Here is a 26,349-nt window from a genome sequence, read left to right on the forward strand (position 1 = left end):
GGAAGCACTCATAAGACCCAGCTGTGATCGATTCTGTCTGGTATTCCAAGGCTCTCTGTACCAAAAGAATAGAGTCCCAACTTCCAAGAGTGGCATCCAAAGTGCTCCCATGATTCGGTTCCCACTTGCCTTTCCAAACACCTTATGCTACTCCTGACTGCTCAACATCTACTCTACAGAATCCATTTTTTGCTTTGCTGGTCTTTGTTCACTATTACAGCCACATTTTTGTTTTGGTACTGGGGATTGAACTCAGGGATACTTTACTACGGAGCAACATCCCCAGCCCTATTTTTATTTTATTTAGAGACAGGGTCTCACTGAGTTGCTTAGTGCCTCACTTTTGCTGAGGCTGGCTTTGAACTCTCAATCCTCCTGCCTCAGTCTTCCAAGCTCCTGGGATTACAGGTGTGTACCACCACACCGGGCTACGACTACCTTTTCTCCATTTACACACAACCCATGTAAAATGCTATCACTCCTTGAAGCTTTCCCTGACTTTTCCACTGAATGCATCTTCTTTTAAAACACATACAAAATTCTACTTTGTTTGAAGGTAGTATATAGTATAGTAGGCAAAGACTGGGCTCCAGAGTCAGGCAGACTGTATTAAAATCCTATCTCTACTTACTTACTAGACAAGGGGACAAGTTACTAAATTTCTCTAGGCCTCATTTTCTACATCTGTAAAAAGGGATAGTGATAACATTTATACATACCTAATAGCGTGAGAGGATTATGTATGTAAAGTACTAAACACAGTGCCTGGCCTATCAAAATCATTTATTAAAAGTTAGCCACAACTTTTATCATCATTGCTAAGAGGAATATAGTCTCAATCTCAGTGAGCCCAATAATATTTTATTAAAAGACTAACTTTGCACTACAAAATTCCATCCTTAAAAAATTTCTGAGATTTTTCTGAAAGCAAAATTGGTCTTTTTTCTCCTCACATTACCAATGCTTCCACCCTCCAACTTACCTGGTGCAAAATGGTGTATCGTTCACGATATAGCTCTGCTTTATCTCTTGCAGTTCCAAATAAATTTGGCGTAGGGTGGTTGGTCATTAATAGACTAGGAAAAAAAAGAATGACTTCTTTTACTATCACAAAGATAGGCCAAAAGTGAAACATGAGATCACATACCTTTTGAAAAAAAATGTACATCCTAAATTAACTTAAAATCAATAGATGATATACTTACGGAAGAAATTTTTTTCTTTCCGAATTGTACAGAAAACGTGGAACATCAAAAGCTCCTATGATATTGAAAATATGCTCTCTGAAAAACATCCCACAAAACACAGAGCTGATTTACTAAAACATAAATATTCTAGGTAAACACAACTTGCATTATAATCCTGTATCATATATAGCAGATCTTTCACATTTTCTCAGTCCATGTACACAATTTCTTATAGTGTCACAAATAACATGCTAGTGCTGGGGTTGTAGCTCAGTGGTAGAGCACTTGCCCAGTACATGGGAAGCACTGGGTTTAAGCTTTAGCACCACATACAAATAAATTAATTAAATAAAGGTTTATGTCCATCTACAGATAAAATTTTTTTAAATAACATGGGGGATAGACATGTACAAATATGTCACAATGAATCCCACTATTATGTATAATTATAATGAACGAATAAAAATATTTAGAAAAAAAGAAAAAGATAACAGGGGTAGTTTTTAACTTGTACATTCTCAATTCTCTCAAGAAAAAAAAATTATCAAGTTAATTTCTAATTAAGAATGTCATCTGGGCTGAGGTTGTAGCTCAGTGGTAGAGCACTTGCCTAGCACATGTGAGGCACTAGGTTGGATCCTTAGCACCACATAAAAATTAACAAATAAAATAAAGGCATGCTGTCCATACACAACTACAAAAAATTTAAAAAAAAAATGTCATCCATTGAAAGAACATTTGTACATAACAGACACATTTAAAATCTCTCCCTGTATCTACTTCTTTTATAAGCCACAATATATGAAGCATAAAAGAAGCATATGATTCACTTCCAACAATTTTTTAAACTTAGAAGATTATGTGGAAAGTGTCTAAGAAAGTTTTATAATAGAAAAATAACCCCCCCCACACTGGCCATATCTTGAAATTTATATAGTGTTAGATAGAAAAACCAATGAAATAACTTCAGACTGTTAATAATACAAAGATGTTTAAATGAGGTTAAAAAAATTTATACCACCATTTCATACGTGTTCCCATCTAAAACATTATGTTTATCTCCCAAATTGAAAATGGTCAAACAAGATTCACACCACCCTGGTATTAACAAGAGTAACAAAGAATCAGTAGAATTGAAGAAAATCTAAATTCCAAAAACAGCTCCACTATTTTCTTCACTATTTTCTATCACTCTTGGCACATTAGTTTCTTAATCTATGAAACTGAGAGCCTCTCTCATGCTTTGATATGACTTTCTGACAACTGCAGCTACAAAGACCTTTCACTCTTCAGTTTCCACTGGACTTCTATACTGGTTGGTGACAATACATAAATAGCCTGACAGAAACAACAGATAACTTTATCGTAAACAATGGGTAATACCCATTTTAGATTGTAACCTTTGAACTTCAGTGTAATCATTTTTAATTTCTTTTTTCTTTCTTTCTCACTGTGGTACTAGGGAATAAACCCAGAGCCTCAAGCATGGTAGGCAAGCGCTCTACCACTGAGCCACATCCTCAGCCTTTATTATTTTGTTTGAAATAGGGTCATGCTAAATTGCCTAGGCAAGCACTCTACCACTGAGCCATAATCCCAGCCCAGCCTTATCTCTTAAAAAGAAATAGAATTAACAGCAGCTACCACTGTAAAACTGTTGGCCACTAATCATTTCCCCAAGAAAGTGATTAACTCAACAATAAATAAATACCTGTTGAACAAATTAAAAAAAAAAAAATGAGCACACAAAAACACTTCTATTAGGGAGCAAAGTTCATTGTACCCACATACATAGTTTCATCAACAGACTGACTGCATTCCTGGACTGCAGTTTCCACTACAGATCGTTCAATCATGTTGGATGACACTGAAAAGAGAAGTTCAAAATCAATTTATATTTTTCACTTTTTTTTTTTTTTTTTAATTTGTGGTACTAAGTACTGAACCCTGGGGTGCTCTACCACTGTACTAAAACCGCAGAACACAACTTTTTTTTTTTCTTTTTAATTTTGAGATAGGGTCTCATAAGTTGCCAAGACCTGGAACTTACAATGCTCCTACCTCAGCCTACCAAGTTGCTGGATTAGAGGCATGTGCCACCATGCCAGGCTTCAATGTCAAATTTTAAGAAACAAGGAAGTATTTCTTCTTAGATAGCTGTTTAGCTAAAAATAACATCAAATACTAATACAGGAATTCCCATCATAGCTTTAGTATCCCTTATCCAAAATACTTGGGACCAGAAGTGTTTCAGATTTCTAATTTGGGAGGTTTTAGTGTATCTGCATACACATAATGAGCTATATTGGGTATGGGATCCAAGTCTAAACATGAAATTCTTATACACCTTATACACATAGCTTGTGATTGTGACCTGTCAAAATGCAGCCATGAAATTTTCCTCTTAGGGTATCCTGTTGAACGCAAATAGTCTTGGATTTTGGAGCATTTCTGACTTGGATTAGTAATATAAACTTACTTATAAAAACCATTTATGTAAGCTCCCAATTTTAAAAAGGTTACATTAGTATAACTTTATCACAATTTCTATTTCAGTAAGTATAATAGTAATAATAATGGCTGCCATTATTTAAGCAACTAGTTAATGTATAGTATTATGCTTAGAACTTTACAAGCATTATTCTATTAGACAGATGTTCTGTAGCACTAATGTTAATATTCCTGCATCTTATAGATGAAGAAAGTACAACTTTGAAAAGTTGAGTAACCACCCAAGAATATAACTAGAGGGATAGAGAACAATGCAAACTCAGGCCTAATTCCAAAGTGGGCAGCCATAACTACTATGGTATGTCTTCAGACAACATGCCATGTGTTATCTTAGGTTAATGAATTAATGTATGCCCTTTTTTATTTCTTATTTTGAGACAGGGTTGTGCTAAGTTGCTTGGACCTCACTAAGTTGCTGAGGCTGGTATAGAATTTACAATCCTCCTGTCTCAGCCTCCCACGGGGATTACAGGCGTGCACCACCATGCTGGCTATAAAGAATTTTTTAAAGCAAAGGTATATTTAAAATCCTGCTTTTAGAAGTAAAAAAGCAGAAAATAAAATTATTATAGGATTATTATTATAAAATATAACATCATTATAGAATATGTAACTTGCTACATAATTAAAAATTCTCATTTCTTAACAACATGAAAATGAGTTACACTTACTTCTATCCTTTAGGGCAATAAAACTGAACAATTTTTTCCCAAAGAGAAGGGCATTAATTTTTCCTTTATAGGCCCAGGCTAATGGTATCAAATAAAGAATTCAACCAAAAGATCTCTGAAAAAAGCAAGGGAGAATTAGCCCTGCTTTACTTTTATTTTTCCCCATTTAGGAATACTTAGAAAAGATGGCCATGATAACTCTACCACGGGGGTGGCGGGTGGTGGTGGTGGTGGTGGTGGTGGTGGTGGTGGGTGGTGGGGTGTCTGTAAAGGATCCTAGGGAATATCCTGAGGTTACAACTGAACTAATTTGGGAAGAAATACCACCATGCATATCTCATAACACTGGAGAGTCTTTTTTTTTTTTTTTTTTAAAGAGAGAGTGAGAGAGGAGAGAGAGAGAGAGAGAGAGAATTTTTTTTTAATATTTATTTTTCAGTTATAGGCAGACACAACATCTCTGTTTGTACGTGGTGCTGAGAATCGAACCCGGGCCGCACGCATGCCAGGAAAGCACGCTACCACTTGAGCCACATCCCCAGCCCCACTGAAGAGTCTTAATAAGAATCCTCAACTATTTAAATCTAAAAATCTAATTGATAATATATAGCTATATTAACAATTTAGGAGTTATAAGAAAAAGTTACTTACAGGGCTGCTTTTCAACTGCATCAATAATCTTTTCCAGGATATCTTCAAGTTCCAATTCATTGGTTGATTGAAGAGCTTCTGTGAGGTACTTAATAGCTTCACTAAGAGAAGAAAAGAAGAGGCAATGGTAATGAAAGGGTAAAAATGCTATACCAAAAAGCAGCACACATTCATCAATCTGGCATTAAATTAAGATTCACTCACTCCTCCCTTCAAGCAGTACTTACCTTTCCTGCATTTTCTGAACAAAACTATCCTTCTATCCCTTGCTAACAACAGTTCTTTTTTAAGAAATTTTTTTAGTTGTACATGAACACAATACTTTTATTTTATTTATTTATTATTTTACTTATTTTTATTTTATTTATTTATTTATTTTCATTTTTTTATTTTATATGGTGCTAAAGATCTAACCCAGTGCCTAACACAGGCTAGGCAAGCACTCTACCACTCAGCCTAATTTTTTGTTTTTTTGGAGGGGAGGGGGATCAGGAATTGAACCCAGAGATGCTTAACCACTGAGCAACATCCCCAGTCCTTTTTAATTTTTCTTTTGAGATAGGGTCTCACTAAGTTGCTTAGGGCCTCTTTAAGTTGCTGAAGCTGACTTTGAACTTGTGATCCTCCTTCATCAGCCTCCCACTGACATAGGTATGTGCCACCACACCTGGCAACATAACAGTTCTTAAAACCCCAAATCACATCCTTCCTCTAACGCCTTTCTAGATCAGTCCACCCTACTGCAATCTCCCCTTCCTTTTGAAATTGTTAAAAGTCACATGTACATGTGGCTCACATGGTGGATGTACATACCCTTTAAGGCAATAAAATCATAATATCACAATAGCCTCATATTATTTATTATCTTACTTTTTGTTTTTGTTTTTTTTTTAGTTGTAGTTGGATACAATACTTTTATTTTATTTATTTATTTTTATGTGGTACTGAGGTTCTAACCTAGGGCCACACGTGCTAGGTGAGCGGTCTACCACTTAGCCACAACCCCGGCCCTTATTACCTTACTTTTAAGGCAGGAATTTGTTTGCCTCAATTCAAATATCAGACACCATATCTGGAACATAATGAACATTTATATATGTAATTGATAATGCATCTTTTCAAAGTAAATTCCAATAATTTCATCATTGTTTTTAATTGTAAAATTATTTTTAAAAATAGGCTCCAAAAACTTTTGGTAAAACTTTATCACTCGTACTGAGTGGTAAAGCACTTGCCTAACATGTGCCAGGCCCTGAGTCGATCCCTAGCACTGTAAAAATAAGCAAATTTGGGCTGGGGATGTGGCTCAAGCGGTAGCGCGCTCGCCTGGCATGCGTGCGGCCCGGGTTCAATTCTCAGCACCACATACAAACAAAGATGTTGTGTCCGCCGATAACTAAAAAATAAATATTAAAAATTAAAAAAAAAAATAAGCAAATTTATATTATATAAAAAATTTATATTATATACAAAAATTATATTTGAATATAATCACAGAAGCAACTCCCATATTAAAATCATTGAATTCCTGATTTAAATACTAATCATGCTCAGCACCACCTGCTTAAACAATTAACTAATTAAATACTATTCTGTATTTGTAGCATACAAATTAATTCTTTACATCAATATTATTGTTATAATCATAACATTAATTGTTCTATGTTGGGTTGCTTATTGTTTCAAATGTGGATATCACATCTCTCCAATTATAGATAACTGATAATTGAGTTATAGATAACTTGAGAACTGAAACTGTCATCCTTTACCAGTACTAAGCACACTTGAAGGTGGCCCATAAATATTTACTGACTAAATCCCTAAAATCACAAATATTTTAAAGTGACAGCTCTTAAGGTAGACCAAAACCTGTAAAGTCATAGAGGATCTGGCCCCTGCCATAGCTCATCAAGCTCTCTGTAGTTATCTTTGGCCTTCCTGGTGCTCTCCTGCTTCAGGGTTTTTATACAGCCATTTCCTCATCCTCTCTCTCCATCTAGTCAAATCCTGCCCATTCTTTAACACTCAACCCAAACCATTTCTTCAATGAAGCCCTTCCTTGATTCTAGAGCAATTTAAACACCTTGTCATACATTTGCATAGCACTTCTTTCCTGGAATCCTTTCACAAAGGAAATTAAATAAATTTAATGAAATTAAAATTAAAATTAATTTAATGAAACTAAATACTAAGCCATACCTGTGTTCCTGGCCCCCAGGAAATGTAGAACACTTATTTGTTTTGGCCTCTAAGTTTTAAGGTAACTTGTTATGCAGCAATAGGTAATATACTCTCTTCCTTCACCCAAAAGCTCCACAATGTCTTACCCCAGTTGCTCCAGCACAGTGCTTTGCAGCTAAAAGATTTAAGTATATTTCTAACTTAATGAATGAAAAACAGCTTAATTTTAGGTCAAATTCCAAGTAAAAGAAAAGAAAAGTTAATTGACCAATTGCTCATATTGATCAATTGTCAGAAAATGTCGGAAATCAACTGAACAGAATTCATTATTTTTCTTGGAGGGTATATTCACCACTATCACAAAACAATGTTATAAGTTCCACAAAACTGGGCTAGGATGTTGCTCAGTGGCAGAGTGCTTGCTAGCATGCATGAGACCCTGGAGTCCATACCTGAGACCGCTAAAAATAAATAAACAAACAAATAAAAATCCAAAACAGAACAAAAAACTCTACATACATAACAGCAATCAAAACCTGATTCAGCAAGCATTTAAATATGTATAAAATTGTATTATAAAAATACAACGCAGATTTAATGAGCACGATCTTGGATATAGTCATTCGATATGTTCTAAAAAACACATATGGTCAGGAAACCTGACTTTCTGAGACATTATAAAGGGAATCTTACAAAGAATCCAAGTGGACACCTAAAAAATCCATTTAATTATACTGGAAATAATTAATAATCCAAAACTCCCATCCCAGGAGGGTTGGGAGGCCCACAGTTTCTGCAACATTATAAATTAGCAACTCCTGACATGCATGGTAGAGATCTCCCAGGTCTCTCTCTCTCTCTCTCTTTTTTTTTTTCTGATTTGTTATACATTATGGCATAATGCAATTAATTTCATATTACACATATAGAGCACAATTTTTCAAGACAATGGTTGTACACAAAGTATTTTCACACCATTCGTGTCTTATACATGTACAGGATGTCTATCTCATTCCACCATCATTCCAACCTCCCAGGTCTCAAAATTTGACGTCTCAGTAACTCCGTGAAGTTGCTTTGTTATGATTCGCCTCCGGCAGAGGCGGATACTTCCGCAGACTGAGAGGTGCCCAAGTCCCAGTGCTAAAGGACTTCTATGAGACAGATCGCTGCTTCTCAGGCTCAAGTGTGCAGGAACTCCTGGCCCCTCCAAGAAGAAACATTTGACTGCTCACGAACGTCGGGGAAACCTAGGAAAGCACTGCAGCCTCAAGATCATGCCAGATTGATCTAGCTTTTTTAAGGGTCTGTCATTTAAGGTCAAACCTCCTCTTTGAGCGCTGGGGGCGCCGCGGCGTGTCCCGCTCCCCGGCGCCGCAGCCGAGCCCTGGATCTACCCTCCCACGAGGTCAGTTGCCCTGGCAGACTCACCCTCGGAGCAGCAAGCCACGCAACTTAAAGGCTGAGAGAACCCGGCTCCGCACCCGTTCAGGCGCCATGATTAGGATTTGGCGCCACGGACGTGGCTCCGCCCCTTCCCCGGCGCACCCCGCCCCCGGCGCACTTGGAGTAAATTTTTGCAACCACTGACGGCTGACTTGTTCCAGGCGGGCAGCAGCTTCAGATCTGTGGACTGACAATGGAGACACTCTGCTCTCGACTACGGGGAGACTGAAGGGCTTGAGCGTCTAGGTGGGAACGTGCTTCCCTGTTGGCAGTACTGCAGCATTGAGCTGCTCAGCACACTCGTTGGAGTCCTCCACCTTTCCTAATGGCGAAGCTTCCCGGACCCAAGGCTGTGAGAACTTAAGGGCAGGCCTGTGTCCTTTTCCTTACGTCACACAGGCCCTAGAAATATTCTGTGACGTCCGCAGTTTTTCCCAGCATACTCGAAACTGTACAAGTCTCCATCACTCCCACCCACCCAGCTTTTTAGTCAAGGACTTCCTCTATGCTATGCCTTGAGCTCTCATAAGCACTTTAAGTGTATTAATTGATGTGCTGCTCACAACAGCAAATAAGCTGTGGGTTATTTATCCCACAACAGCCTCATTTTACGCACTGAGACACAAAGATTATAAATGGCTGGCTCAAGATGCAACATCCAACAAGTTGTGGAGCCATGATTGCATTGTTAAATCTGATTCCTGCAAGTGGACTGCCTGTCTGCCACACTTCAAAATGCTTGCTTTAATGAGCTGAATCAACCGTAATGCTTATAAGTGAACACGCAGCCTATAAAACATGATGGTTTCTAAATAGCTGTATACAGTGATCTCCCGGGCATGTGGTTAAAATCAATATATATATATATATATATATATATATATATATATATATACACGCATATATGAAAAGAAGTGTGTGTGTGTTTATTTATACACACATACACACACACACACACATATATAGATAGATAGATAGATGTTTTGCATTTCAAAACCTCTGTAAAGTTAAACTAGACACTGAAAATAAAAAATTAACTGAAAACGGATGAAAGTGAAACCTTTCTTTATAGTGAGACTTTTGATCTACGTATGTGTGTGTTTTATATAGTCAAAAAAATAAAAATAAAAGAAATAAAATCGAAAGCATACTAAAACCCAAAAATATGCCCAAAAGTTCTTTTATGTGTACTGGGGATTGAACCCAGGGCCTCAGCCATGGTAGACAAGTGTTGCATAACTGAGCTAAACCCTAAGCCCTGGAAAAAGTGATTTTTGTACACAGTATTCTCTGCATCTTTTGTGTGTGAATACGCTACTAGGGATAAAACTCTGGATCTCACTTATGCTAGACAAGTGCTCCACTATTGAGCTATATCACCAGCCCTTTTTTATTTTGAGACAGGTTCTTACCAAGTTACTTGGTCTGGTCTCCAACTTGTGATCCTCCGACCTCAGTTTTCCTAGTCACTAGGATTACAGGTATGCTCCACCGCACCCCATCTATGTATTTGTAACAAATAATAATAACATAAATAATAACAAAAGTTTCAAAAAAAAATGCAAAACAACTTTAACTTTTATGTAAAAAAGGATATTTAATATTTAATAAAAACAATGTTAATTCTTATTATTTGCCATAATTAGATTATGTTCTATAAAGTACCCATCAATAACTAATTTTGGAATGCTGATTCATTGCTGCTAGAGAAAAAACAGAATTCTTTGAGCCTCTGGAGACATTTCATCCATTGATCCATACAGAGCCTTATTTTATGTGAGTTTGACATAAAGACATCTTTAATATTTATTATTGATTCATTAACATTGAGCTAAGTGCCAACAACACTATAATTCATACCTAAGGATGCTTATCTATCATTTACATTGTTTCCATAAGGCATATCACAGTCTTCTTGTAACTTGTAATACTAGACAGTATTTCAGCACTACACTGGGAGGCCATTTTAGCAGTAATATCACCTATAAAAATCACAAAAATGCAGAAACTCTGGCACTAAATACACTTCAAAAGGCTCAGTTGCTTATGGTAAAAGAAATGAAAAAAGAAAGCCAGAGCTGGGGCATGGCTCAAAGGCAAAGTACTTGCCTACCATGTATGAGGCACTGGGTTCAATCCTTAGAACCACAAAACAAATAAAGGCATTCTGTCTATCTACAGCTACAAACAGAAGAAAGAAAAAGAAAGTCATGCTGCCTCCTTGTTCAGCCTCCAGTTAGGAACGTGCATGATAGATCAAAAAAATTTTTTTTCTACTCTGAGAATGTCCTCAAATGACCATGAAATAGTATTTATCAAAATAAATTATCTGAAACCAACATAAATATAGTTATCTCATACTAGACAAAGGTGCCAAAAACATACATTGGAGAAAAGATAGCCTCTTCAACAAATGGTGCTGGGAGAATTGGAACTCCATATGCAACAAAATGAAAATAAACTCCTATATCTCACCCTGCGCTAAGAGAGGAAAAAGTAGGCCCAAATCTTCATCACATCAGATTAGGCCCCGACTTCCTTAACAAGACTCCTAAAGCACAAGAAATAAAATCAAGAATTAATAAGGGGCTGGGGATGTGGCTCAAGTGGTAGCGCGCTCTCCTGGCATGCGTGCGGCCCGGGTTCGATCCTCAGAACAACATACAAACAAAGCTGTTGTGTCCGCCGAGAACTAAAAAATAAATATTAAAAAAATTCTCTCTCTCTCTCTCTTAAAAAAAAAAAGAATTAATAAATGGTACGGACTCAAACTAAAAAGCTAAAGAAACAATCAAGGAGGTGAACAGAGAGCCTACATTTTGGGAACAAATTTTTACCACACATACATCAGTCAGATACAGGATATATAAAGAACTCAAAAAACTTAAAACCCTCAAAACAAGCAACCCAATTAATAAATGGGTTATTAATTGTCTATTCTCAGAAGAAGATATATATTCGATCAAAAATATATGAAAAAATGTTCAACATCTCTAGTAATTAGAGAAATGCAAATCAAAAATGTGAGGTTTCATCTCGCACCAGTCAGAATGGCAGTTATCAAGAATACAGACAACAATAAATGTTGGTGTGGAGGTGGGGGAAAAGGCACACTCATACATTGTTGGTGGAATTGCAAATTGGTGCAACCAATCTGGAAAGCTATGGAGATTCCTTTAAAAACTTGGAATGCAACCACCATTTGACCCACTCCGTGGTCTATATCCGAAGGACTTAAAATCAGCTTACTATAGTAATGCAGCCACCATCAATGTTCATAGCACCTCAATTCACAATAGCTAAACTGTGGAAGCAACCTAGATGCCCTCAGTAGATGAATGGATAAAGAAACTGTGATATATATTCACAATGGAATATTACTCAGCATTAAAAGAGAATAAAATCATGGCATTTGTAGTTAAATGGATGGAGAATATTATGCTAAGTGAAGTAAGCCAATCCCAAAAAGCCAAAGGCTGAATGTTCTCTCTGATAAGTGGATGCTGATCCAAAACGGGGAGGTGGGAGGCATGGGGAAAATGGGGGAACTTTGTTGGGCAAAGGGGAGGGGTCATGGGGGCAGGAAAAATAGTGGAATGAGATGGGTACATGTAAGACTGCACATAGGGTGTGACGCTATATCATGTACAACCAGAGAAATGAAAAGTTATGCTGCAATTGTGTACCAGAATCAAAATGCATTTTGCTGTCATATATACCTAATTAAAATAAATTTTAAAAATAAATAATTTAAGAGTTACAAATAAATTTCAGTGAATCAGTGAATTTGCAAACATGAGTGCATAAATAAGAAAAAAATGGCTTTATTTGCTTAACCACTTGAAGGATAAACAAGAATCAAATGGTTACCAGTAGGCAGGAAGGTGGAGGAAACAGAGATATAAAAGATAAAACCATTAGGTTAAATGTTTCAGGAACAGGACATTTGCACAGTCCCAAGGTATCACCCTATAGATTACTTGATAGTCACAATGGGGAAACAGTACTATCACAATGGGATGTTAATCAAGGTGTTACCACCTTAACCAAGTGTGAAACTTGGCATCACACATAGTGGAATAATTTGACATCATGACCCTGTTATAGTGCAATATGACACATACAGAATCACCTGTAAAATATTCTTGCCAAAATTGTTAACGTCAATGTAATCAAGCCCAGATCTAACTTCTAGTTTAAGGAAATACAGAGGAGAATGGAACAAGCCAAATTACACCAAGAAGAAACAATAAGACACATCCAAAAGGTAGAATAAGCTAAAAGCCAATTGGTTTGTTCTCCTCTAAGTTAGTGTCATGGGAGGAACCAGGCAGAGGAACTGACCCAGACTGTGCTAGCCACCCTCTTAAGACAGCCCCCAGTGATTTTCACTTTCTGATATTCAGATCTTGTGCACTCCCTCCCACAGGGGCCTGATCTATGCAACCAATAGGATTTTGTGGACAAGATAGATAAAACTTCCAAAGTCAGGTCACAGAAGATGCAACTACCTCAGCTTTGCTCCCTCTTGGGTCACTATCTTGGGGAAGCAGTTGCCTTCAAGCAAGTCGGTAAAAAGATCCATGTTAAGAAATCAAAAGAGATATCTCTTAAGTATCTCTAAACCAGTCTATGTCTCTCTTTCTCTCCATGGCCAACAGCCAGCACCAAATTGTCATCTGTATGTGAGTGTGCATGAGTAATTTTGGAAGCTTATCTTCCAGTCTGAGTGAAGTTTTCAGATGACCACTCTCTTGAGCAGTTAATAAATCATTGCTTTGAGCTGAATGTTCTCTCTGCCAAGTGGATGCTGATCCATAATGTGTGTGTGGGGGGGGCATGGGAAAAATGGAGAAACTTTGATTGGGCAAAGTGGGGGACTGGAGGGAGCATGGGGGCAGGAAAGATGGTGGAATGAGATGGACATCATTACCCCAGGTGCATGTATGACTGCACATATGGTGCGATACTACACCGTCTACAACCAGAGAAATGAAAAGTTGTCCAGCAATTGTGTACAAAGAATCAAAATGCATTCTGCTGTCATATATACCCTAATTAGAATAATTAATTAATTTTAAAAATCAATCAATCATTGCTTTGAACTAAGTGAAACCTGGACAGTGAGCCTGCTTTGGGGAACCCCAAGGTACAAGGATGCCAGGGAAACGCCCATTTGCAGCTTGACTCCTGTTAGGAAAGTTCTGTGCTTGTCATGCAATTCTCTAGTTCAAAAGTCTTGATCTCAAGTCCCAGCTGCCAGTAGATAGAAGAGATGGGTGTGGGTGTCAACTGCTGAGCCCCAACTGTGTTGTTTTTCTCAACTTCATCCTGTTTACCTCAAGAAGTTTTTCACACTGAAACCCTTTAATGCCCATACCTATAAAATAAACTTGTGGGTTTTCATTCCCCTGGTTAGATCCAGTCTCCATCAAAGCTGGATTATCCTACCAGCCCCAGACCCCGACCCCTTGCTTTTCACTTATTTCTATGTATTTGTCTTTATTTCTTAAATTTCTCATTCCTTTAATATTTCTAATCCAACTCACCACCCTAGTTCAGGGAAACTGAGTAAACATCACACCAGTTGTGATAGACTACAACAACCCTTGCCAAAATTGTGACTACAACCTGTGGGAGAGGAGAGATTAAAACCAGCCACACTGTTTCCACATTCCTGACCCACAGGAATTGTGTGAGATAATAAAGGTTTATTGTTTAAGCCTCTAAATTTTAGGTTAATATGTAACACAGCAATAGATAATACATGATTTTAAAAATACTTAATAATCAAATGTACTTTATAAACTATGACTGGAACCCAGTTTGAGATAAAAAAAAAATAGCTCTAAAAGTTGTTTTATAGTGCAATTCAGGAACCTTGACTATGAACTGGATATCAGATTATATTAGGAAAAGCTTAATTTTGTTTGCTGTGATATGTAAGTGAAGGTCCCTGTTTTTAGAAAATGCATATTGAAGTGTAATATCATACCTACCATTCTCAAATAATTCAACAAAATGAAAAATACGGACACACCTAAAACTAGTATGGCAATATTAGCAATCATTTCAGTGGAGGATACATAGGTATTCCTTGAATAGTTTTTTCAACTTTTCTGTATGTTTAATAGATTTCATGGGTTTTATTTGTTTAGATGGAGATCGTCCTGTATTGCTCAGACTAACCTTGAACTGGAGATCCTTCTGCCTCTGCCCTCTTAGTAGCTGGAATTACAGACATGTGCTACCATGCCTGGCTGATAGATTTCATATAAAAAATTGAAGAGGAAAAAAAATGATCACAATTGCCCAACGTCTTATCACAATCTGACAGTGATTCCATTTGTCCCATAAATTTTCAGCTTCTTCCTATGGTTCCTTCACATGCTAGTTCATAAAGTCCCAATACTTCAATAAACAGCCATATGCTGATGATTTCAAAATTCCCATATCTAATCCTCATCCCTTGACTTCAAAACTAACTCTTTATGCCCCCATGAACTCACTGGCTGTCATCGCTCCCAAACCTGTTCCTATTCCGTGTTCAGTAGCCTAGTGAAGTATTCCACCCAGCTTCTACCCAGTGACCAAGCTAGTATATAAGGTACCACCTTTCACTCCTTTTTGTTCTTCCTCCTTCATAAACCAATAAGTGACCAGGTCCCTGCAGTTCTACCTTTTAAGTATCTCTCAAACCCATCCATGTCTTTCTTGGAATTTCCAGGGTGAGGGCTTTTCACTTGAGACATCATCCTCTCTAGCCAGACACAACTGACCCACTAATTTGCCTCTTTGCCTCCAATATTGCCATTAGAATAAATTTCTAAAATGTAATTTTTAACTATGTCACTTCCCAACTTAAAATGCTTTAAAGTCTCACTATATTGAAATAAGGTGAACAAGTCATCTCTCTCTTTCTCTCCTATTCCTTCTCTAGGAGCACTTCTCTCCCTCTTTCCTCCACTAGACTGAACAACATCCATTCATTCTTTACTTCTTAGCTTAGATTTTATTTCCTCTCAGGAACTCCCCAAAATATGAGTTAAGAGTCCTCTACTGTAGCCCCAAGCCACCCTGGACTTTTGGGGGGTATGTACTTACTGCACAGTTTGGTAACTGTCTGTTTATAATTTACATCCTTTACTACAGACTTTAAGGTCCAGGAGGACAAGTGCTCCATTTCAAAAATGCAATACTTAGGCTAGGGGCAGTGGTATGTGCATGTAGTCCTGCTGTGGTGTGAAATGACAAATACAATCAATAAGAGTGTAAGTTATAGGTTATAGGTTAGTAAAAAATATAGATTATAGATATAGAATTTGATAAGTGAGTTAAGATAATTATAAAGCAAGAACTGTCATAGACAGGTCTAGGACTCCATTCTGCTGCCTTCTATAAAAAAACTGTTACAAGAGCTGTTTCTGAGAAACTGAAATGAAAGCTGTTTTCTTATAATATATTTATTTCTGTACTTTGTACCCCACAAAGTGTACTCAACCCAAGATATGGTGGTCTTGGTTACTCAAGACTTTGAAGTAGATTCTTGCCCCCACTAACCACCTGCTCAAACTCAGGATACAATTATCTAACACCTGCTCAAACCCAAGATGCGATTGTGAGTTGCTGTGCTAATTGCTGTCTTAAAAATTCTATGATTGACTTGCTTGAATGATGCTAAGGAAAGTCCCTGAGCTGTGGTTTTTGTCCTTAAATTCCCAAGACACAAGCCAGGAAATGGCTGTTCTCCCATAGAGCTTCAGTCTCTATGGGTGGGCGACAGTCCCTGGCCAGGTAAATAAACCTCTGTTTGATTTGAATTCAGACATAGAGTATTTTCTGAAGTGGCTTCTCATAATAGTCCTAATTACTTAGGAGGCTGACACAGGAGGATTGCTTGGGCCCAGGGGTTCACCATCAGCCTGTGTAACATAAGCAAGACCCTACTTCTTAAGAAATAAGAATGCAATACCAATATTACTAGTAACAATAAATGATGGAATGAGGAGATACATATACATGTTACATATATATGTGTGATTGTATCTATCTGAGCTATAGTTGATATTAAGAAAAATGTACAAATCTGAAGTATGAAATTCAATCATTTTGATAAAAATATACATCTATGAAAATATTACCATCACAATCAAGATATAGAACATCCCTACAGAATGTCCCTTGTACTCTTTTCTATCAATTTAAAGTTTGTATCCCCAAATAACCACTTTTCTGCTATTACTTTAGACTAGTTTTATGTATTTTAGATTTCATATAAATCACATAGCAAATAGTCTTTTGTGTCTGGTTTCTTTCACTAACTTAATATATATTAGTTGTATTAGTTCCTCCCTGTTATTACATGCACATTTCAGTAGATTTTCTTCCTTTTTATTTTTGAGCTGCATATCATTGTATAAATATATACAATTTGTTTATCTATTCACCTAAACAATGAAAATATAGGGTCTTTCCACTTTGGGGCTATTATTTGTATAAGTCATTTTGTGGATACATATAATTTTAATTTTCTTTTTAAAAAGTATTTTTAGCTATAGATAGACACAATATCTTTATTTATTTTTTTATGTGGTCCTGAGAATCAAACCCAGTGCCTGACACATGCTAGACAAGCATCAACCACTGAGTCACAATCACAGCCCTAAATTTTCTTGAGTAAATTGTAGTAGTAAAATATCTGGGTCATGGAGTACATGTTTATATATATATATATATAACATACATTTTTACCTTTTAATATTTAGTTATATACTTTAAGAAACTACAAACATTTTCCCATTTTTACTCCATTAGCAGTGTATGAGAGTTCTAGTTGTTCTGTATCCTCACCCATATTTGGTGTTGTCAATCTTTTTAGTCATTCTAATAAAAGTATACAGGTATCTCATTGTAGTTTCATCAATTACCTTTCACTTGTGAAATTAATGGTAAATTCTCAGTTCTCATCTTATTTGATTTCTGCAAGGTTGCTGACCCTCTTGATCTTATTACAACAGTCTCTTTCCTCATTTCAATAGTACTATATTGTGGTATATAGTGGTTGATTCTTCTCACTGTGGTTGATTCTTCTCATCTTCTTTTCTTCTTTCTTCCACTGAAATGTTGGAATTCCCAGTCATCTCACTCAACATACTCTTTGGGAAATCTTATCCATGTTCACAGCTCCCACAAACTTGTCTATACAATGATAAACCCAACATCTCCATCTCTAAGCAAAACTGCTAAAAAGCTCCAGACCAACATATCTATCTACCAGGTAGACATTTCCACATATACATTCCAAAACTAAAGTCAGTATTTTATGTATGCTAAGAATAGCACTGCTACCCACCAGGGACCAAGTTGAAAAACCAAAGATACCCTGACTTCATCCACTCTCTTGCTCTAGAAGACAGAGCTAATGAAAGCTAATGATCTCTAGAAGACAGAGCTAATGAAAGCTAATGATCTCCTCTCTGAAAGCTAGATAAAAGCTATGAATCTTTAAACACACACACACACACACACACACACACACACACACACACACTTTATTTACTGGTTCTGAAGCCTCTCTATGGAGTTTCAAAGTCCATATCCCAGGATAAGAGATGCTGCTCTATCAATAGCCTGTTGATGCTGTCTCCTCGACATTCTTATAACCAGCTACTATTTTCATCTACAGTGTTACAAACTTTGGTTCAAAGTTTTGTTACAAAACTTTGGTTCTGAGAAACTGATGTGACTCCATTTTTGAGAAACCAGCCTCTGCCTCAGTGCAAAGCCTGTCCAAGGAAGGGGGTGTGACTCTTGTCCTTGGAAAAACCCACAGAGCACTCCTAGGCAGACAGCTACCCTGCTGAGTTGTTTGTCTGCAAATAACAGAAGAGGTGACTCAGTTAGGCTAGGTGAGGACCCATAGCAATCCCCTAGCAACCACCAATCAGCATGAAACAGAGAAAATACCTGGGTTGCCAGATATCCCCCCACTAGTTTATGATGGTTGATAACATGTTGGGAAACCATGTAGTTTAGCACATACACCCCTCGAGGCTTAAACCAATTAGTTCAAATGAATCCCCCTCTTGTACTAACCAATCACCTCTACCCAACTTGTTCCCACCAGTGAATGTGCTAATCAATGTTAAGAGTTGTTGTTTGATTTTCCCTCAGTGTGAAATGACTTGCTGTGTGATGTTGTGAGGCATAGAGTATACCAAAAAAAACTATAAATCCTCACTGAACAAAGGACCAGGTCTCACTCCCTGGGACCGCTGCATTGGGAACAGTAGTAAGTGAGTCCAGGCTTGAGCTTGCAATAAGGACTATTGTGTGATTGCATCAGATTCGGCTCCTGGATGTCTATTGGGGTCCCACGAATCGAATCTGGCATTACATTACTCTGGTAAGCCAGAATATATCTAGTCCAAGGGACTTAGTAAGCACCTAATAATGAATAAGCACTGTGTTTTTGCTAAAGATATATCACTGAACATTAAACAGAAAATCTCTTCTCTCAGGCAGCTTATAATATATCAGGGAATATAACATATATAATTATAGGTAGAGAAGTGTGCTATGAAGTTTAGGGTTCTATGGGAGGATGTAACAGGTGGACCTAACCTACATAATGAAGATCTCCAATGATGTTTAAATTGAGAATTTAAGAATGAATTATCTAAGTGAAGATACTCTGAAATATACTTTAAATTAAAAAAAAAGAAAATTTTATATTTAAAATGATACTTGGACTTCTATTTCTAGCAATATGGCCAGACTAGATATCCTGAATTAATCCCCATTCTTAAAAAATGTACTATTCTTATCAAACATAAAAATAAATGTTAAAAAAGCATCAACTGAGTCAGCTGTAGTGCCATGTGCCTATAATCCCAGTAACTCAGGTGGCTGAGGCAGGAAAGTCGAAAGTTTCAGGGGAACCTAAACAACTTAGCAAGACCTTGTCTCAAATGAAATAAAAAGGGCTAGAGTGCCAGGTGCAGTGGTGCTCACTTGTCTTCCCAGTGGCTCAGGAGGCTAAGGCAGGAGCATCGTAAATTCAAAGCCAGCTTCATCAACTTAGGGAGGCCCTAAACAACTTAGTAAGACTCTGTCTCAAAAAAATAAAAATAAAAATGGATGGTGACATGGCTCAATGGTTACACGCCCTGGGCTCAATCCCTAGTTCCTAAAAAAAGAGGGGTGCTAGAAGTATGGCTCAGTAGTTCAGGACATTTGGATTCAACCACCAGTAAAACACACACACACACACACACACACACACACACAAAATCAATAGGCTAACAAAAGATTACCCTGAAAAAGAAAAGGAACAAAAATCTTATTAAAAATTGAAGGGGCTCGGGCTGTAGCTCAGTGGCAGAGCACTTGCCTTGCATGTGTGAGGCACTGGGTTCCATCCTCAGCACCACATAAAAATAAACAAAATAAAGGCATGCTGTCCATCTACAACTACAAAAAAAATTTTTTTTAATTTTAAAAAAAGGGAAATCAGAAGGTAAGCAAAGTATAAAAACTGACGTTTCCCTTAATATCACAGACACAAATGATGAAACTGCATTCATTTATATTATACTCCCTCAAGGAGTACAGACAATAGGAAACAAATTGAAGAGTTATTCAAGGTATGAAATCTAACAGAAAAGTCCTTGCATAAAGCTGAAAATCCAAGGGCTTCACTGAGCTACCACTTCTAGCATATCATTTTAGCAAAGCGCCACAATTTTAGCAATATCTTCTGTTGGGAAGGTTATGAGAAACAGTCACTCTCATATATTGCTGGTGAAAGTATAATTCCTATGAGGCAACTTCAGCAACATCTAGCAAAATCATATATGCTTTTATCCTCTGACCCAGCAATTCCACTTCCAAAACTCTATTCCAAAAACATATTTGTAAAACTACAAAAAAGCATGTGCATAATGTTCTTCATGCAAAATTATTTGTGATAACAAAAAACTGGGAATAAATGATGTCCATCAATAAGAACTTGATTGAAAAAATCATGACACAGCCACTCAAAAGAGTGCTATGAAACAATCAAAAGGATTGGGGAAGATCACAATACGCCGATATGGAACAATATAACGTTTAATGGAGAACAGGTTAATGAATTGTGTATATATAGTATGCTTCCTTTTGTGTAAGAAAAAGGGGAAATATTTGCGTCTCTGCGCATGTTTACTTCTATTGCTAAATGAAATAATGGAAAGTATCACTAAGCCTTCTACTGTGATGAAGTGCATGAAGTGCTCTTGGAAAAAAACAGACCCAGACGCTAAAGCTTTTAGATCAACCTTCCAGTCTAAGAAAAACAGGCAGGACGAAAGCACACGTTAATGAGAAACCACACTTAGGTACAGGAAAACCAACCCATTTCACAAATAAGTGCCACAAGAGAGAAGAGATGGAAACTGTTCAAGATTAACAAAGATATCCGAAAAAATCTTGAGACACAACGACCAAATATAACCTGCTACAAACCAACTGCACAAAGACATTTTGAGAAAAATCAAGGAATCTGACTATGAAATGGAAGCTGGATGAGAGTGAATTGCCAAAACACCTCAAGTGGAAAGAAATCTGCGTGTTCCTTCTCCGGGGAAGCTAAGGCCTCTTCCTCACTGCTAAGAACCAAGGCATCCCTCACTGGCCACTCCACCCTTGGCGCGGCCTCGCGAGCGAGTCGGCTGCGGGACGGCGCAGACGCACTGGTTCGCCTTCCCACCAATCTCGACCCTCGACGCGTTCCGTTCGTGCGTGCAGCAATCCGGACCCGAGGAGAGGCAGAGCGGTGGGCAGGGGCTGCGGCACGCCGAGTTGTGGGCCAGCGACGGCGTGGATGGCGGACTCGCAGCTGTTCTGCGTGGCCGAGGAGCGCAGCGGCCACTGCGCGGTGGTGGACGGAAACTTCCTCTACGTGTGGGGGGGCTACGTGGTAAGGGGAAGAGGCGGGACGGGGCGGACTCGCGCAGGGAGCCCGCACGGCCTCTCGGGCCGAAGGGGCGCTGAGCGCCCGCCCACACCCGCTCCCTAGGTCGGGTGCGTCCCGGGCCTGGGCCAGGCGCCCCCGCGCCCGCCCCACTCCGCCTCCCGCCGCCCTCCCAGCCGCGCCAGTCGCGACGCCGGCCCGCCGTCGCCTCCACTGCTAAAACCTTCAAACCCCGGTCCACGCCCTCCCTCCCCTCCCCCAGCTGTCCAGTAACCCCCGGTTTGTCCAATACAGTTACAGCGAGATTAGTTACCTTTAAATACCCGCGCAGAATTGAAAAGACCGTGGGCGCCGTTCTGTATTGTTTTATGTTTCCAATTTCCACGGTGCGTTTCGAAATAAAATATCGAAATCGCTGAAGCAGCTAAATATTTCTAGGTTATTTTGGCGGCGTTTCTTTGCCAAGGGGTAATTACAAATATATATATTTTTTTCTGGATTTTCAAAATAGACTTTATTAGCAACAATATGCTAAAGTATAATGGTTGAAAATTCTTATTACCATGGAGGTTGGAATGTGTGTGTGTTTTGTTTCTATAATCTAGGATTATAGCAAGAATTGTAAAACTGGAAAACAATTCAGGAATATATGCCATCCTGTTAGATTACAGATCAAAAATAAAGCCATCTGGAAGCTCTGCTGAAAATAGAATCTACATTTTCTGACTGACTGAATACTATTATGTGACAGACCTGTAACATGACTGAGGAGTACTGAAATAAAGTACATGCTATGCATGTTAATAATTCTCACATCCAAGTGGATTTTTATTGTTTGTGTGTTTATTATTACTTTAGTATAGTATCAGAAAAATTAGAATTAATCTTCGAGTGTCTACTATATCTGGCATGGTGCTAGGAACTTTTATGTCCCTAATCTTACATGATCCTCACTACAACCCTGTAAAGTAATTAATATCTTCATTTTATAAATAAGGACAGAGAGACAATGGGAATAAGTCACTTTAATGGCCTTTTGACCTCAAGGACGGCAGATTATGAAAATACCCAGACTATATTTAATAGGCTAATATTAATTGATTATGCCATACTGTTTAATATTTTCATTTTTTTTGTTTGTTTTTTGGTAGTAGGAATTGAACACGGGTCTCTTAACCACTGAACCACATTCCCAGCCTATTTTATTTTATTTTATTTTAAGACAAGGTCTTGCTAAGTTGCTGAGGCTGGCTTTCAACCCGTGATCCTCATGCCTCAGTCTCCTGAGCCACTGGGATTGCAGGCCTCCACTATTTGTTCTTGATGAAAAAATAGTCAAGATGTAATGATGGCTGTTGCACAAGAAGTGTTTTGGTTGAGTTCTGCCACTTGAGACACTTGTAGAGGTGTCAAATTTCATCTGCTATTTGTAATAAAAAATTTCACTTAATCTTATATAGATTTGCTTTAAACTCATGAATGAAATGTCTCATATCAATGTAGAATGCTCTGAGGCCCATAATGACATGCATGAATTTTTACATCTTAGTTTAATCTTGAAAATTGTGTAATTGATAATATTAATTCCATTAATATAATAATTCAGTTTTTCTTCCAGAATTGAAATACTTCCTTTCATGCTCTTATCCAATAAGCAGAGATGCTATTAGAACCACCCTGGATAATATAATACAAATTTAGATCCACAGAGTACTACTTTTTAAATTCCAGATATCATTAACAGTTAAACCATTTCTAGTTGTAAGTAAAAGGAAAAGAGGGTAGGAAGCAAAAAAGAAGATAGTATATCATGAGAAAAAGTATTTATCCTTCAACAATAGTTTGAGAGTAGCCTTCGCACAAAAAGCTAAAAGTGCCTACATCTGGAAGTATTTTAGTAGTAAGTTGTTTTTTGATCAAATGAGTCTACATTTGTGTGTAACAATCATAATTTTCCTCCTCATTAATGCAAACAATGTTAAAATCAACAAATGTATGTCCTAGAAGTCACAGATATACATCTAAACTACTTATTGTCCTACCATGAACAGGTTTTAAAGAACAATGTATCTGAAAACACCTCTTGAAGTAAGAGTAGTACCAAAAAAAAAAAAGTAAAAAATCCTAATTGGTGCCAGTACACTCTTTTGCTTAGTTCTAGATCTTCCACAGTACTGAAATTCATACAAAATTGAATGCTACTACTAAGAACATTTAAAGTTGTGATTTCCCCAAATTTTGGGAATAAACGGTACATCTATGTAAGCTGTATTCTTCTTACAACCTTAATAATTTAAATAATTCTTTTCCCTAACAATTGATATTAATACATTTTGCTCTGAAATTTCCTTATAGAAAAATCTGCTTAAATATGGTTACAGATTTCTGTTTTGTATATGGATTTAGAAGGAGAATCAATTTAGAAAATGTTTGAAAAGAATAAAGGTAGGAAATACTATAGTAATTAACTTAGTGGCCCTGATACAAAAGAGAAATCACTATAGAATGGGAAACAAATTACATAAATATCCAAGCATATACAACTTATTTTGTACTTAAAAGGAAGTATTTCAAATATGGAAAAACATTCACTTGTGTAACAAATGGTCCTAGGATAACTGGAGAAGAATGATATTTGAGTCTTAGGATTGATCAGTTAAATAAAGAAAAATTAAACCACAAAAAGGAGGAATATATGACTATTGCAAAATCCTGAGTTGGAAAAAGAAAATCTGAGTTTGGGGAAAAAAACTATAAAAGAGAAATATTGGCAGATCAGCTTGAAAAATTTTTAAATTGATTTTTTCTTTCTAGAACAGAAAACTGAACACAGGAGCATGTTACTACTGAGCCACATCCCCAGTCCTTTTTATTATTTATTTGTTTATTTTAAATATTTATTCTTAAGTTTTAGGTGAATTTTTATTTTACATTTATGTGGTGCTGAGGATCGAACCCAATGCCTAGGCGAGCGTTCTACCACTGAGCCACAACCCCAGCCCCCCTTTTTATTATTTATTTTGAAACAGAGTCTCAATGACTTGCTCAGGGATTCACTAAGTTGCTGCAGCTGACTTTGAATTTGGCAGTCCTCCTGCCTCAACCTTCTGAGCCCCTAAGATTATACGTGTGCACCACTACAGGACCCACCTTAAAAATTGATTTATAAACTCCACAAAATAAGGCAAATGACAAATGGGAAAATATTTGCAACCTGTATGATAGATAGATCCTATAAAAAATAAAGAGCAATATCCCCATTGAAGAATGAGCAACAGATAAGCACAATTTAACAAAGAAGAAATACATGTATACTATGAACCAATGCTGAAGAAAAAAATGAACCAGTGAGCTGGGCACAGTGGCACACTCCTGTAATCTCAGCAGCTCAGGAGACTGAGACAGGAGGATTGCAAATTCAAAGCCAGCTTCTGTGAAAGAGAGGTGCTAAGCAACCCAATGAGACCCTGTCTCTAAATAAAATAAAATCCGACTGGGGATGTAGCTCAGTGGTTGAGTGTCCCTGAGTTCAATCCCTGGTACCCAAGAAAAAACAAAAAACGAACCAGTGAAACCCAAATGAAAATAAGAAGTTTTTTTTTTTTTTTTCTTATCTGATTTGCAGAGATTAAAAAGAAATTTGGGGAGCTGGGTATGGTGGCATTATGCCTATAATCCCAGCAACATGAGAGGCAAAGGCAGGAGGATGGCAAGTTCAGGTCACTGTCAGTAATTTAGGCCCTAAGCAGTTTAGCAAGACTTTGTCTCAAAAATTTAAAAAGTCTGGGGATGTAACCCAGTGGTAAAGCATCCCTGAGTTTAATCTCTGATACCTAAGGAAAAAGGAGAAGAGAGGGAATGGGAGGAGAAGGAGGAAAATAATTTTTGGGAAAAGCATGTGGAATGAAATTACTAATACATTATTAATGGGAGTACAGATTGGTGTAATCTTTTTGAGGGAAAGTTTAACAATGTGTATTAAAAGCCTTAAGTATATATTCTCCTTAACAGAATAGTTTCACTTTATTCATAACTGGTCACATAGGCTGTCTATGTAAATATAGAAGACATTTTTTGTAAATGCCCCGAATCTGAACTTCCTTTCTCTATTTGTGGTATTCATTGTCTGACTATCCCATCTCTGGGCTTAGAATGTAAGTTCTACAAAGATAGTTTTTACCTATCATATCACATGTCTAAAACTGATTATAGCCAACAGAGGTATCCAATAAAAAGAACTCAAATGCCCACTTTTCCACCCTCAATTGCAGCATAATTGCAGGCAAGTGTGTTGAACCCTGTTGGTTAACCTGTGCTAGATTTGGATTTTAAAATAAAGAAGTAAAAATCCAGGACCCATACAGGATTCTTAGCCTGGCAATACAATTTCAGAAGTACAAGATCCTTGGAATAAAAGGCAGTGTTACACTTGCAGTATGGTGCTTTCCAGTGACTGCATACCTGTTCCTATGGCATAGTAGTTTCAAACCTTGTTCTTTTTTTTATATAAATTAGACACTAGTCCTCTAGCCTCTCTAATAATTTTGTGAGTTGCTTGATTTTTTTTTTTTTTGTACTGGAGATTTAACTCAGGGACACTTTACCACTGAGCCACATCCCCAGCCCTTTTTTATTTTTTATTGTGAGACAGGATCTCACTATATTGCTTAGAGCCCCACTGAATTGCTGAGGCTGGCTTTGAATATAATTTATAATGTTCCTCCTCAACCCAAATTGCTGAGATTAAAGG

The 26,349-nt window shown here is 37.4% G+C and overlaps 2 protein-coding genes across 6 annotated transcripts in view; one reads left to right on the forward strand and one right to left on the reverse strand.

The window, feature by feature from the left end:
• The window catches only part of Pole2 (DNA polymerase epsilon 2, accessory subunit), a 46,180-nt gene extending 24,196 nt beyond the window's left edge, over positions 1-21,984 (reverse strand). For 3 of the 5 annotated variants that reach the window (XM_076850249.1, XM_076850248.1, XM_076850246.1), the window contains exons 1-5: positions 21,913-21,984; positions 5,021-5,121; positions 2,979-3,054; positions 1,206-1,283; positions 983-1,076 (exon numbers count right to left, since the gene is read on the reverse strand). In XM_076850249.1, coding sequence (XP_076706364.1) covers positions 983-1,076; positions 1,206-1,283; positions 2,979-3,043 — 237 coding nt within the window. In that variant the 5' untranslated portion in view covers positions 3,044-3,054; positions 5,021-5,121; positions 21,913-21,984. Of the gene's footprint in view, positions 1-982; positions 1,077-1,205; positions 1,284-2,978; positions 3,055-5,020; positions 5,122-17,574; positions 21,683-21,912 lie in introns of those variants that run through there. The other 2 variants (XM_076850247.1, XM_076850250.1) reach the window with 2 other exon arrangements.
• The window catches only part of Klhdc1 (kelch domain containing 1), a 47,156-nt gene continuing 42,220 nt past the window's right edge, over positions 21,414-26,349 (forward strand). The window contains exon 1 of the mRNA XM_076850252.1: positions 21,414-21,605. Coding sequence (XP_076706367.1) covers positions 21,510-21,605 — 96 coding nt within the window. The 5' untranslated portion in view covers positions 21,414-21,509. The remainder of the gene's footprint in view (positions 21,606-26,349) is intronic.

The sequence above is a fragment of the Callospermophilus lateralis genome, chromosome 3 (genome assembly GCF_048772815.1).
Source record: "Callospermophilus lateralis isolate mCalLat2 chromosome 3, mCalLat2.hap1, whole genome shotgun sequence".
Lineage (NCBI taxonomy): Eukaryota > Metazoa > Chordata > Mammalia > Rodentia > Sciuridae > Callospermophilus > Callospermophilus lateralis.